General features: G+C 37.4%; 1 protein-coding gene across 4 annotated transcripts in view; it reads left to right on the top strand.

The window, feature by feature from the left end:
* Positions 1–13,486, top strand: part of trappc12 (trafficking protein particle complex subunit 12) — a 31,366-nt gene that overhangs the window by 6,794 nt on the left and 11,086 nt on the right. For all 4 annotated transcript variants that reach the window (XR_012392844.1, XM_005169884.6, XM_068214463.2 and 1 more), the window contains 3 exon segments: positions 1,510–1,626; positions 9,636–9,749; positions 10,347–10,485. Coding sequence is in view for 3 of the 4 variants with exons in the window: in XM_005169884.6 (XP_005169941.2) it covers positions 1,510–1,626; positions 9,636–9,749; positions 10,347–10,485 (370 nt within the window). In the remaining variant the exon portion in view is untranslated.

Here is a 13,486-nt window from a genome sequence, read left to right as displayed (position 1 = left end):
AGACGCGTCGCAATAGTCTTTTGCTACTGTAATCTCGGCGCAAGGGTCATTTTGAGGTGTTGCGCCACACTGTTTAAATAGCAAATGCATTTGCGCTCATATGTGCGCCCATGGGCGTTCTGGTCTAACAAAGCAGGCGTGTTTTGGCGCGTTGCTATTTTGAGAAACTGTAAATAGTCTGATCTTTAGACCAGAACAAAGTCGGTCTATTGTCTGGCGCAAAGTGCACCTGGCTTACACACTACAAACAAGATGCAGAGCAATACGCAAATATCTTTGCATATGAAAAATATATAGTATATTAAGGATTTATATAATAAGGATATATATAGAATATAAATATAAAGGATTAAAATATCACATTTACACAACATATTAATTTCTAGCCTACATGAAGATTTAAAAACCACTGCCTTCATACTTTCTTCATCTCGGGAGGCTTTTTCAGTTCATTCATAACAATTTGCTTTTGTATAATGTTATTATTATTAGCATTATTTTTTATTATATCCATATTTATATTTGTTTTATTAAAAACAAGCTTAGATTTGTACACCTGTCAGGTTTTAGACCATATGGGGCACAGCATGTGTTTTAGGATATAACTCAGTATTTTGAGCACATTTTGTTATTATTGTTTATTTATTCGTTTGCTGGAAATTAGAACTGAATTTAGAAATAGTTTTGAAACAAATCTTTGCGCTTAACAAAGGAAATTAATTATTTATAGGCTAATTGATGTCTGTGCGGTAAGGTTTCCCTATCCACGAGAGCAAAAGCGAAAGTGAAGTTACTTTACGTCAAAATGCGCTTATGGCACGACGCAGATGACTCTTAAAGGGAATGGGAGATGAGACTCTGATTGGTTTATTCTCAAAACACACCTATAACTCATTAAGAAAATAAACTCAACCCTTTTAGACCATGCGCCACGGCGCAAAGCAGATTTTCCCGTCCTTAAATTAGCAAAAATGCGTCCTGACACGCCCTGACAGCGTTTGCGCCCTGCGTTTTGCGCTCTGCGTATGGACTGTCAAAACAGAGCCCTAAGACAGAGTGAATCATAATGTTGGTTAATGCTAGCTTAATGTATTAATGCACTGGAATTAGAAGTCAAATATATTTGTGATGTAGTGAGTATCACTGTCACCTCACAGCAAGAGGGTCGCTGATTCGAGCCTTGGCTTGGTCAGTTGGCATTTCTGTATGGAGTTTGCACGTTCCCCCCGTGTTAACATGTGTTTCCTCCGGGTGCTCCGGTTTCCCCCACAGTCCAAACACATGCACTATAGGTGACTTGAATAAACTTGATCCGCCGTAGTGTATGTGTGTGAATGATAATGTATGGGTGTTTCCCAGTGTTGGGTTGCAGCTGGAAGGGCATCCGCTGAGTAAAACATACTGTATGCTGGATAAGTTGGTGGTTCATTCCGCTGTGGCGACCCCTGATTAATAAAGGGACTAAGCCGACAATAAAATGAATGTATTTGTGCTGTTTCTGATTCACAGGGTGACGCAGTGAAAGATCTCATGCAGCGTTTTCTAGGCGAGCAGGCAGCGATGAAGAGGCAGGTGCTCTCGGCTAACTCTGTGGAGCAAAACTTCTTGGGTCTCAAGAGGCTAATAGTGAGTAGCCGGTCATATTTGTTCTTTGTGTCTAGTGTTAAAGAACACTATCTGACAAAAGTCTTGTCACCTGTCTAAGTTTTAGGAACAACAACTAATAAATTGACTTCTAGTTGATCATTTGGTATTAGGAAGTGGCTTCTATGAAAGGCAAAGGCCTCTAGATGACGCTTATTTGAGCACAATGAAATCTGATCATGCCTTGATTATTAATGATTTGATTAGGACAGTAAGATCTGACTCAGACTAAAGTCTCATCACTGAACAGAAATAATGTCCAGTATAGAATATAAAGTCCTGCTGCAGTGGAGACAGAATGAATATTGTGTCTGACTCCATCATGAGCTTGGAGGACTGCATCCATACATCTCTGACATGACTCAAATCACTGATTAATAAAGTCATCTGGAATGAAGAAGAAAGCGTTCAGCAGGACTCCCAGAGCTCATCAAGACTCTTTGTGTTCATCTTTAACGCCTCCTCCTTCATCTTAACCCCGGACATCCTCAATAGTGTTCATGTCTGGTGACTGGGCTGGCCAATCCTGGAGCTGCTTGCCCTTCTTTGCTTTCAGGAGCTTTGATGTGGAGGCTGAAGTATGAGAAGGAGCGCTGTCCTGCTGGAGAATTGTCCCTCTCCTGTGGTTTGTAATGTAATGGGCAGCACAAATGTCTTGATACCTCAAGCTGTTGATGTTGATCATCCAATCTGCAGATCATACTGAATGAACCCCAAACCACGATTTCTCCTTCACCAAACTTGACTGATTTCTATGAGAATCTTGGCTCCATGCTGGTTCCAGTAGGTCTTCTGCAGTATTGGTGATGATTGGGATGCAGATCAACCGATGATTCAGCAGAAGAATCCACCTTCTGACACTTTTCCACATGATCAACTAGAAGTCAAGTTATTATTTGTTGCTCTTACAACTGGGGTCCTTGACAAAACCTTTGTCAGGTAGTGTATGTTAGCAAACATGCTAAGTAACAGTATAAATCCACACTAGCAGTGTGATAAAACATTGTTTAAAAAAAACATCTGCACCATGTAAAAACATGCTGTGTTAAGAGCATATTAATTCATGCTGTACATTTTTCAAAGATTAATTTTATCACTGTCAAAAACAAACTCAGATCATGTAAACAGGCTAGAATCCTGTTAGGTACTTCTTAATTGGTATACAAGCCTGAAATATACACACACAACTTGCTAATGCTAGCCTGCAGTGTGCTAAAAATATACATGCTAATCCATGGCAATAACAGCATGTTAGTGATACCTACCGGTAAAATTGGTTAGCCAATAGCCATGTGGCAAAATAATCTATAAAAAAAGATGAATACATAGCATAATACATGCTAATGGTCTAATATAATTGAATTCGATAAGCTAAGCTAAGCTATTTTTTTAAACAGTCTCTTAGAGTTAAACAGTTGACCATTTTTGAATCCATTCAGCCGTTTTCTTGTTCACATTTCAATGTCACTTTTAGCTTAGCTTAGCATAATGAATTGAATCGGATTAGACCATTAGCATTCAGTTCAAAAACATTCAGAAAAGAGTTTTGATAATTTTCCTATTTTAAGGTCAAGTTTTCTATAGATACATTGTGTAATAAGACAGACAGAAATGAACAATGATGTAATGCTAATGGTCTAATCCGATTCAATTCATCATGCTAAGCTAGGCATTTTTTTAAAAAAGTTAAACAGTTGACAATTTTTAAATCTATTCAGGCGATTTCTTGTTTACATTTTAGGGTCACTTTAAGCTTAGCTTAGCGTAATGAATTGGATCAGATTAGACCATTAGCATTTCAATAAAAACTCAAAAAAAGCGTTTTGATAATTTTCCTATTTAAAACTTGAGTCTTCTGTAGTCACATCATGTAATAAGAGAGATGAAAAAATGAACAATTACGAAATGCTAATGGTCTAATCGGATTCAATTCATTACGCTCAGCTAAGCTAATTTTAAGCTATTTTTTAAAGTTAAACAGTTGACCATTTTTGAACCCATTCAGCTGATTTCGTTCACATTTTGGGGTCACTTTAAGCTTAGCTTAGCTTAATGAATTGAATCAGATTAGACCATTAGCATTTCAATAAAAACTCAGAAAAAGAGTTTAAAGCTTAAGTATTCTGTAGTCACATTATGTAATACGACTAAGGGAAAATGAACAGTTACGAAATGCTAATGGTCTTATATGATTCAATTCATTATGCTAAGCTAAGCAATGTTTCTGAGCAGTTTTTTTTTTTAGTTAAAACAGTTGACCATTTTTAAATCCATTCAGCTGATTTCTTGTTTACATTACAGGCTTTTAGCTTAGCTTAATGAATTGAATCAGATTAGACCATTAGCATTTAGTTCAAAAACATTCAGAAAAGAGTTTTGATAACTTTCCTATTTAAAGCTTGAGTCTTCTGCAGTCACATCATGTAATACTGATGGAAAATGAACAGTTACAAAATGCTAATGGTCTAATCCGATTCAATTCATTATGCTAAGCTAAGCTAAAGATGACCCGTCAGACCAAAAAAAGCAGATGAATGGATTCAAAAATGGTTCCCTGTTTAACTCTAGACTAGTAAACTGAGTCTTTTGGTGGATAATTCCTTTAATGCCTCTCTAAAATTTTAAATAATCATTTAAAAAATATTTATTCAATAATTAATTATTCATTTATTTTGTAGTCCCCTCGCATTCAATCGTGTAGTACAGTATGTGCGCTGTGTGTGCATGTGTGTGTGTGTGTCGTATGCCGAGTGCCAGCTGCAGCTCTAAGGGTTCAGAATTACTGCCTCACTGATTTGCCTCTGAACACGAACAACACACACACACACAGACGCACACACTCACACACAGACGCACAAGCCAGAGACACAGCATAGCCTGCTGTGCCCACGTCCTTCACCCAAAGACAAGGATACACTGCATGCGCGCATGTGTGTGTGGCCAGCATTAGCACTGAGGCCGCCTGTAGTGGAAGCACGAGCTCTAATCCCCAGATCCTGGACTTCACAGACCAGATCAAGAAGCTCTGGAGCAGAGAAATTTGTGTGAGGTTTATAGTTACTGAGACACACACACACACACACACACACACAGGATTATTCCTCTGTTTATAGTCAAGTCTTCACAGACACGGCTCTATACAGTGTATAACACTTGGAGTGAGTGATGAGAAATACATTTAAATCTATGCCTGTTGTTGTGTTTATTAAGGTGTATTTAAGGTGTTGTGCATTCCCTGTGACTATAAACAGTGATGGTGACTTGTTACAGTGTGATTTATAGGAGTCACGTACTGCATATGGTCATGTGCACATGGTCAATAATAAAATCAAGGATAACAAAAATAATAATAATAATAATAATAATAATTTGCCACAAAAAAATCTTTTGATCTATACCACTCAAATGTTTCAATAGTAGTGCTGAAGTGCTGTAATGTACTGAAAAATTTACTGGTCATGTATATATATATATATATATATATATATATATATATATATATATATATATATATATATATATATATATATATATATATATATATACATATATATATATATATATATATATATATACATATATATATATATATATATATATATATATATACATACATACATACATGTATATATATGTATATGTATATATATATGTATATATATATGTATATATATATATGTATATATATATATATATATATATATATATATATATATATATATATATATATATATATCTATATATATATGTATATATATGTATATATATATATATATATATATATATATATATATATATATATATATACATGACCAGTGAATTTTTCAGTACATTACAGCACTTTAGCACTACTATTGAAACATTTTTCACAGTATGTCTGATAATATTTTTTCTTCTGGAGAAAGTCTTATTTGCTTTATTTAGGCTAGAATAAATGCAGTTTTAATTGTTTTAAACACCATTTTAAGGGCAAAATTATTAGCCCCTTTGAGCTATATATTTTTGTCAATAGTCTACAGAACAAACCATCATTATACAATAACTTGCCTAATTACCCAAACCTGCCTAGTTAACGTAATTAACCTAGTTAAGCCTTTAAATATCACTTTAAGCTGTATAGAAGAATATCTAGTCTAATAATATTTACTGTCATCATGACAGAGATAAAATAAATCAGTTATTAGGAATGTGTTATTAAAACTATTATGACATTAGAAATGTGCTGACAAAATCTTCTTTCCGTTAAACAGAAATTTGGGACTAAAAATAAACGGGACCTAATAATTCTGACTTTAACTGTGTAGTGTTTGTTTAATTCGCACATTCCTTTTTAGCTCTTCATCTTTGTGCGTTTGTGTGTATTTCCTGTGCATTTCTCTTCTGTTCCCTTGGCTCATTGACAGGTTTCCTCTTTTGCTTTACAAAGCTCTTACATTTGTGTTCCCATTTTGGATTATCTTCAAATGATGGTCTTGTGTTTTTGTAGTGAAGCTGTGAATCAGTCCTCACCCAGTTTTCCTCACACTTCACTCACAACAAACCGACAGCAAAATATAGCACCTTCGGGTTAGTAGCATCGAACAGCTATTTTACAAAGCTGTGGCCATATTTAGGTTAAATTAAATAAATAGTAATATGCGTCAAATATTCATGGAGTAAAATCAGTGAGTGTAAAACAGCAGTATAAGGAGCACTGCGGTGATTGTAATTTACTTTCATTGAATGTCTGGCTTTAGAGGTGACTTTGGCGGAAGCTTGAGGAATACTAATGAAGTTCCCGGTGTAATCTTTTTTAATTTATTATCATAATAATTGTTCGGTATTGAGTTTTAGCAACAGAATCTAACGTTTTTTTTTACTCTTCACTGATTCATGTACACTTTCAGCTGGAAGAGATTTTTAAGATTAGCATAGATTTATTTATTAATGGATAAATAAATGTTGCTAATGATTTAGTACGCTCGTAGTATGATTTAAACATTGTCACAGATGTAAACTACCTGACAAAAGTCTGCAGAAGACCTACTGGTACCCTCATGGAGCCAAGATTCTCACAGAAATCAGTCAGGTTTGGTGAAGGAGAAATCATGGTTTGGGGTCACATTCAGTATAGGGGCGTGCGAGAGATCTGCAGAGTGGATGATCAACATTAACAGCCTGAGATATCAAGACATTAGTGCTGTCCATTACATTACAAACCACAGGAGAGGGACAATTCTCCAGCAGGATAGCGCTCCTTCTCATACACCAGCCTCCACATCAAAGCTCCTGAAAGCAAAGAGTGCTCCAGGATTGGCCAGCCCAGTCACCAGACATGAACATTATTGAGCATGTCTGGGGTAAGATGAAGGAGGAGGCATTGAAGATAAATCCTAAGAATGTTGATAAACTCGGGAGAATGTCCTGTTGACGTAATCTCAAGTGAACCATGGAGTAGGCGGGACATAGAGAAGCTCCTCCCCTTCAAACAAATAGCGTTCTCTTTGATCACAGCTCTGCCAGTGGGAATGGTTAAGCTCAAGCACATCCAATGAAATCAAATTAGAAGAAGGGGGGGCGGGGTTTATATCTTCTAAATGCAAATTTTGCTTTTGGTGCACACTAGCTTATAGATATCCTAAAGATACACCTAAAGAAACTTTTCAAAGGGACTTTCAAATCATGGTTGTTTGTTTATGGCAGGGGTGTCAAACTCAATTCCTGGAGGGCCGAAGCCCAGCATAGTTTAGTTCCAACCCTGCTCCAACACACTTACCTGTAGGTTTCAAACAAGCCTGAAGGACTTAATTAGTTTGATCAGGTGTGTTTAATTAGGGTTGGAACTAAACTGTGCAGAGCTGCGGCCCTTTTGCAACTGAGTTTAACACCTGTGGTTTATGGTGTCATATAACTTTTAAAGGATGAAAACTGTACTCTTTGTTGTCCAGTAATTGTGTGGAAAAGAGTGACCAGAACATCGCAAAACAGAATATCTACATTGTAAATGGTGATGATTTTGCATGAAGCGTCTCTTTAAAAGAGCAGAATCTGCTGTCTTTGAGTCCTCAAATGTGCAGTACATCAGAAAGGACCCTCATTTCCACTGCCGTTGACTTCAGTTCTGCTTTATCTCAGCGGCGGCTGCTGCTTTGGCCCGTTTTCCTGCCAGTGGTTTTCGGCTTCATTTGCCGCTCTAATGAAGATTTAGAGGCTCTGGGGTCTCTGACAGATGAGAGAGAGAGAGCAGAGACTCTAATGTAGAGGAAATTGGGAAAGAGACAACTCAAGATAAGAAATGGACAAAAAAATAGCAAGCATCACCACATCTATAGCATCCCAGCACATGTCTGTCAGTGCTAAACATTCCCCATTCATCTGAAATATTAAAACACGCAGTGGTGTATGGTGGTGTATGTAAGAGTTTGTGTTAAACACTTAATAAAAAACATCATCTAAAATATCACCAGAAGTTCCTGAGACTTTTATTTTAGTATGTTGATGTACGTCCTACTAAAAAATTAGGAATGGGGCCGGCCTTTGTTTTTGCACATCATTCTTTTGTAGCAGTTAACAGTAAGAGGGGTGTGGCTGAAGCGTCAAACTGACATCATCAGACAATAAATGGCTTCAAATGCTCAGACTTTGATAGAAGAAACAGTCCTGAAATGAGAAAAAAATGAAGGCAGTGCATGATTTCATACTTTAGGAACCGATCGGATCACTGAAAAATGGGTGTTGCTAACAAAATGAAGGAAGATTGGTGAAATGACAAAAATAGGGCAAAAACGAGACATGCCTCGATAGCCCCATCCTAAAGCACTGATAGCCCTGCCCTAAAGGACAGATAGCCCCGCCCTAAAGCATGGATAGCCCCACCCTAAAGCACTGATAGCCCTGCCCTAAAGTACAAATAAAGCACTGATAGCTCTGCCCTAAATGACTGATAGCCCTGCCCTAAAGGACAAATAGCCCCGCCCTAAAGGACAAATAGCCCCGCCTTAAAGCACTGATAGTTCTGCCCTAAATGACTGATACCCCGCCTTAAAGCACTGATTGCTCTGCCCTAAAGGACTGATAGTCCTGCCCTAATGGACAGATAGACCCGCCCTATATGGCTGATAGCCCCACCCTAAACCATTGATAGCATCACCTTAAAGAATGGAAAGCCCCAGCGTAAAGCACCTATAGCTCCGCACTAAAAAATGGATAGCCCCTCTGTAAAGCACTGATTGCTCCACCCTAAAGGACTAATAGCCCTGCCCTAAAAAAATGGATTGTGCCACCCTAAAGCACTAATAGCCCCACCTCAAAGGACTTATAGCTCCGCCCCTAAAGAATGGATAGTCTCACCCTAAAGGACTGATAGTCCCACCCTAAAGCACTGAAAGCTCCACCCTAAAGGACTGATAGCCCTGCCCTAAAGAACTCATAGTTCCACCCTAAAGGACTGATAGCTCCACCCTGAAGCACTTATTGCCCCATCCTACAAGACTGATAGCCCCACCTTAAAGCATTGATCGCTCCTATCCTAAAGGACTGATAGCCCCGTCCTAAAGGACTATAGCCCCACCCTAATGGACTGATAGCTCCTCCCCAAATGACTGATAGCTCCACCCTAAAGGACTGATAGCCCTGCCCTAAAGAACTAATCGCTCATCCCTAAAGGACTGATAGCCCCACTCCGATAGCTCCACCCTAAAGGACTGATAACCCTGCCCTAAAGGACTGATAGCTCCTCCATAAAGCACTCATAGCCTTGCCCTAAAGAATGGAAAGCTCCAATCTAAAGAACTGTTTGCTCCGCCCCCTAAAGAATGGATAGCCCCGCCCTAAATGACTGATAACTCTGCCCTAAAGTACAGATAGCCCCGGGGGGTAAGAAGTGGTGTTTGAGAAGCACTGCTGCAAATCGAGTGCTCGTTGTTGTTACGACGGATGGCTTTCTGTGTGTGTGTGTGTGTGTGTGTGTGTGTATAAACATTAGTATTGTTTAATCTCCTCTTGTCTTCCAGAGCACTAAGAACTGGAGGGCGGCTGTGGACCTGACGGGCCGACTGCTGACGGCTCACGGACAGGGCTACGGCAAGAGCGGACAGCACACCACACACACCACTGACTCACTACAGGTCAGCTGAAGCCGGGCGCGCACACACATACAGACAAGCATGCTCACACACTCGCACAAACTCTGACACACACAAATACATACAGACACAAACACTGACACGCATACCCTCTCTCAGACACACACACACTGAGACACACACACACACATTAACACAAACACTGACATGCATACCCTCTCTCAGACACACACACACTGAGACACACACACACATTAACACAAACACTAACATGCATACACATGAACACACAGATAACCACACTCAGATACACACACTGAGACAAACAGAGACACACACACGCGCAGACACGCACATTTGCACACACTGAGATGCACACAAATACGCACATGCACACAAACACACTCAGAAAAGCTACAGCAGTAAGTAAATCCTCCTCTATAGTGGCATACAGTCATGTGAAAAAGTAAGAACCCCCTATAGAATTGCATGGCTTTCCATATCAGAGCATAACACAAACACACACACACTCAGACATGCACATCAAGAACATCATCTTGTGACATCTCACAGCGCTTGTACCACGCAAAAATGAATGCAAAGATTAAGAAATGTGTGTGTGTGTTGTTCTCTACACAGCTGTGGTTTGTGCGTCTGTCTCTCCTGATGAAGCTCAGCCTCTTCCAGAACGCTGAACTGGAGCTGGAGCCGTTCGGGGATCTGGATCATCCAAACCTTTACTATGAGTATTACCCCGCCGTTTACCCGGGAAGACGAGGTAAATGCATGTAAACCGCATCTCATGTGCTAAGCTGTAGTGTTTGTTTGTGTTTCTAGAAAGGAAATAGTACATTAATTGATCAAGGACTCATTCGGTTGTCCAGAAGTGATGGCAGAGACATTATTAAGTCATGAATTTTGTTTATTAATTCTGTTTAAGTCGATTTCTAATTCAAATGAACGTTATAAAAGATTCACTAAAAATGTTTTAACAGTTTTACGAGCCATTAACAATAATCCAGCAATAATCGAGCATCATATCAGCATATTACAATGACTTCTGAAGGTTGATGATGAAAACTGGAGGACTGATGATGAATATTCGTCTTTTGATTATGCAAATGAATTACGTTTTTAAATATATTTACATACTAAATAGTAAACTGCGACATTTATTAAGATGCTAATGATTAAATCATGTGCTTTATCTTTTTGTGTTATTGCTAGTGCCATTGTTGTTTGTTAATAAGTTAGGCCTATCTATGACGATTATTGTATTATTTATTATAAAGTCAATTATATGACAGTGACACTGTTATAAAACACATGACTCAATTATTAATGGCCTCATGACAATCATGTTTATGACAGATTTATGACAAGTTATGTTGTCTTGATAAAGTTGTCATAACTAGGGAAGGATATACACTTCATTGAACGTGTACACATAGACATCACCCATATACTGCATAACTGCTGGTTAATTATGTTTAAACAGTTAAAAGCTATTAGTTACTAGTTAAAGTTATTAGTAAGCCCACACGGAATCTGCACGCGCAGATTTCTGCAGATTTTTAGCTTATTATTAATTCTGTTTATTTACTTGAGTAAATGTGTAAATCTAAATTTATTCAGTTTTTATTCAGTAATTAATTACTTTTTATTTCATATATTAAGGTTTTAGTTATGATACTTCGCTGGATACTCCCAAAATAATTCCGCAGAAACCCGCAGATTTTTACCAAAATTCTCAGCAGAAATAGCAAAAAACGTCCGCAAATTCCGTCTGGTCCTGGTTATTAGTAACTAATAAAGGTATGGTAACTAATAACCTTACATTCTTGATTGTAATTGATTGTACACTCTTAAAAGAAACGGTTCTATATCGAACCAAAAATGGTTCTATCAAGCGCCTCATATATGGAACCATAATAATAGAACCATTTTAAGGGTTCATTAAATAGAACCCCAAATGGTTCTTCGAATTCAAGTTAGATGGTTCTATTTTAAACCGTTTAAGGGTTCTTTATTTAGGTAGCAGTGCAGCGCTCTGTTTACACGTGGCAGGCCAGAGTCACGGTGGCAGGCTAGATTATTGACCATCAGGCCACCGGGAAAGGTCCCGGTTCTCCCTATGGCCAGTCCATCCCTGGATATTATTAAAACCTTTTAAAGCCAAACATATTTTAATAATCTATAGATGAAAGATCAGGTGTTATTTATAAAGGACACAAAATGCAGGCTAAATGTATTTTGAAATATTAAACCTTTAAGTATATATATATATATTGTGTGAATGATGAAGCTGTGGTGGACTTCTCCTTTCGAAAAATTAACCATCACTCTCGAGGCTCTTCAACACCTGTCCACGACGATGATTATTAGTTTTAAATAAATTATTAAATCATAAAAACATGGTACTGCACAGTCTAAATAAATAAACTGGATATTTTATTTATTTCAAAAAATAATTTGTTAAAAATGTTAAATATTAAGTATATATAAAATATAAGTTATTTGCTAATGTGCAAACCTGAATGAAAAAAATCCCATCATACTGTACACTGATAAAGTTTTTGACCACAGCATTCATTTTATTAGGTTTGACTCAAAAAGCTTTGTCTCTCTGTGTTATAGCTTATAATTATTTTATAATCTTTACTAGATAATTATGTTATGAATCAAAAACTATAGCACCAAGGTTCTTTGCACTCAAAGGGTTCTAAATGGAACCATTTTTTGGGTAAAAGGTTCTACTGGCCAAGTATAGAACCCCAAGGTTCTATATAGAACCTTTAGGAATCTTTTTTTTAAGAGTGTAATTGTCCAATTTCACTACATGTAACAGTGTTGCGACAAATAAAGGCTCTTCATCATATTAGAGATGTTGCGAACCACCGAAAATCTAACGGACCCTCTAATTTTTGTGGCTTCAGTCATTGTTGGGGTACTCTTTTAAATGTGGAAGCCCTAACATCTTGTATACAAATATATGTCGTTATCGTTCAATATGGCAAATAATTATGGAGATTGCATTTTTGCAATATCGCCCAGCCCTAACGACAGCTGTCATAAGCATGCATAAAATGACGTTTGCCATGTCATGATTTTAAAGATGTCCCTTTAACTTAAGTGTAACCGTCTGTTTTGGTCTGTGCAGGCTCAATGGTGCCGTCCTCCATGTGCCTTAATGACACTGTTATAAAACACATGACTCAATTATTAATGGCCTCATGACAATCATGTTTATGACAGATTTATGACAAGTTATGTTGTTATGTATGATAATGTCAAGTTGTCATAACTAAGACAGGATATACCCTTTATTGACCATGAACACATATACATCACCTGTATACTACTTAACTGATGGTTAACTGTGTTTATATATAATAACTTTAACCATTAAAAGCTATTCGTTACTAGTTAAGATTATTAGTAACTGATAAAGGTATGGTAACTAATAACCTTACCTTTTCCAAATTTGTTTGTAATGCAATAATATGCTTGTTTTTTCAAGCACCGTTGAAACAACAATAATTATTATGAAAAGAACTACATAAATGAACTAGAATTGAGTATGGTATGGTTATGTCAAGTTGTCATAACAAAGACATCTCAAACAATGTCATCTTTACATTTTAAAAGTCAGAACTAAGCGAATGACACTTAACGACAGCTAGGACTGGGCTGATGAACAATATTATATCGAATCGCAATAACATTTAAGTCAATAACAATGATAAGCTCTGGACTTTCTATATCGATCCAAGAGCCAA

Source organism: Danio rerio, chromosome 17, assembly GCF_049306965.1.
Source record: "Danio rerio strain Tuebingen ecotype United States chromosome 17, GRCz12tu, whole genome shotgun sequence".
In the NCBI taxonomy this organism is placed as follows: Eukaryota; Metazoa; Chordata; class Actinopteri; order Cypriniformes; family Danionidae; genus Danio; species Danio rerio.
The sequence above is the reverse complement of the archived record's forward strand: the minus strand, read 5'-3'. Positions and strand labels throughout refer to the sequence as shown.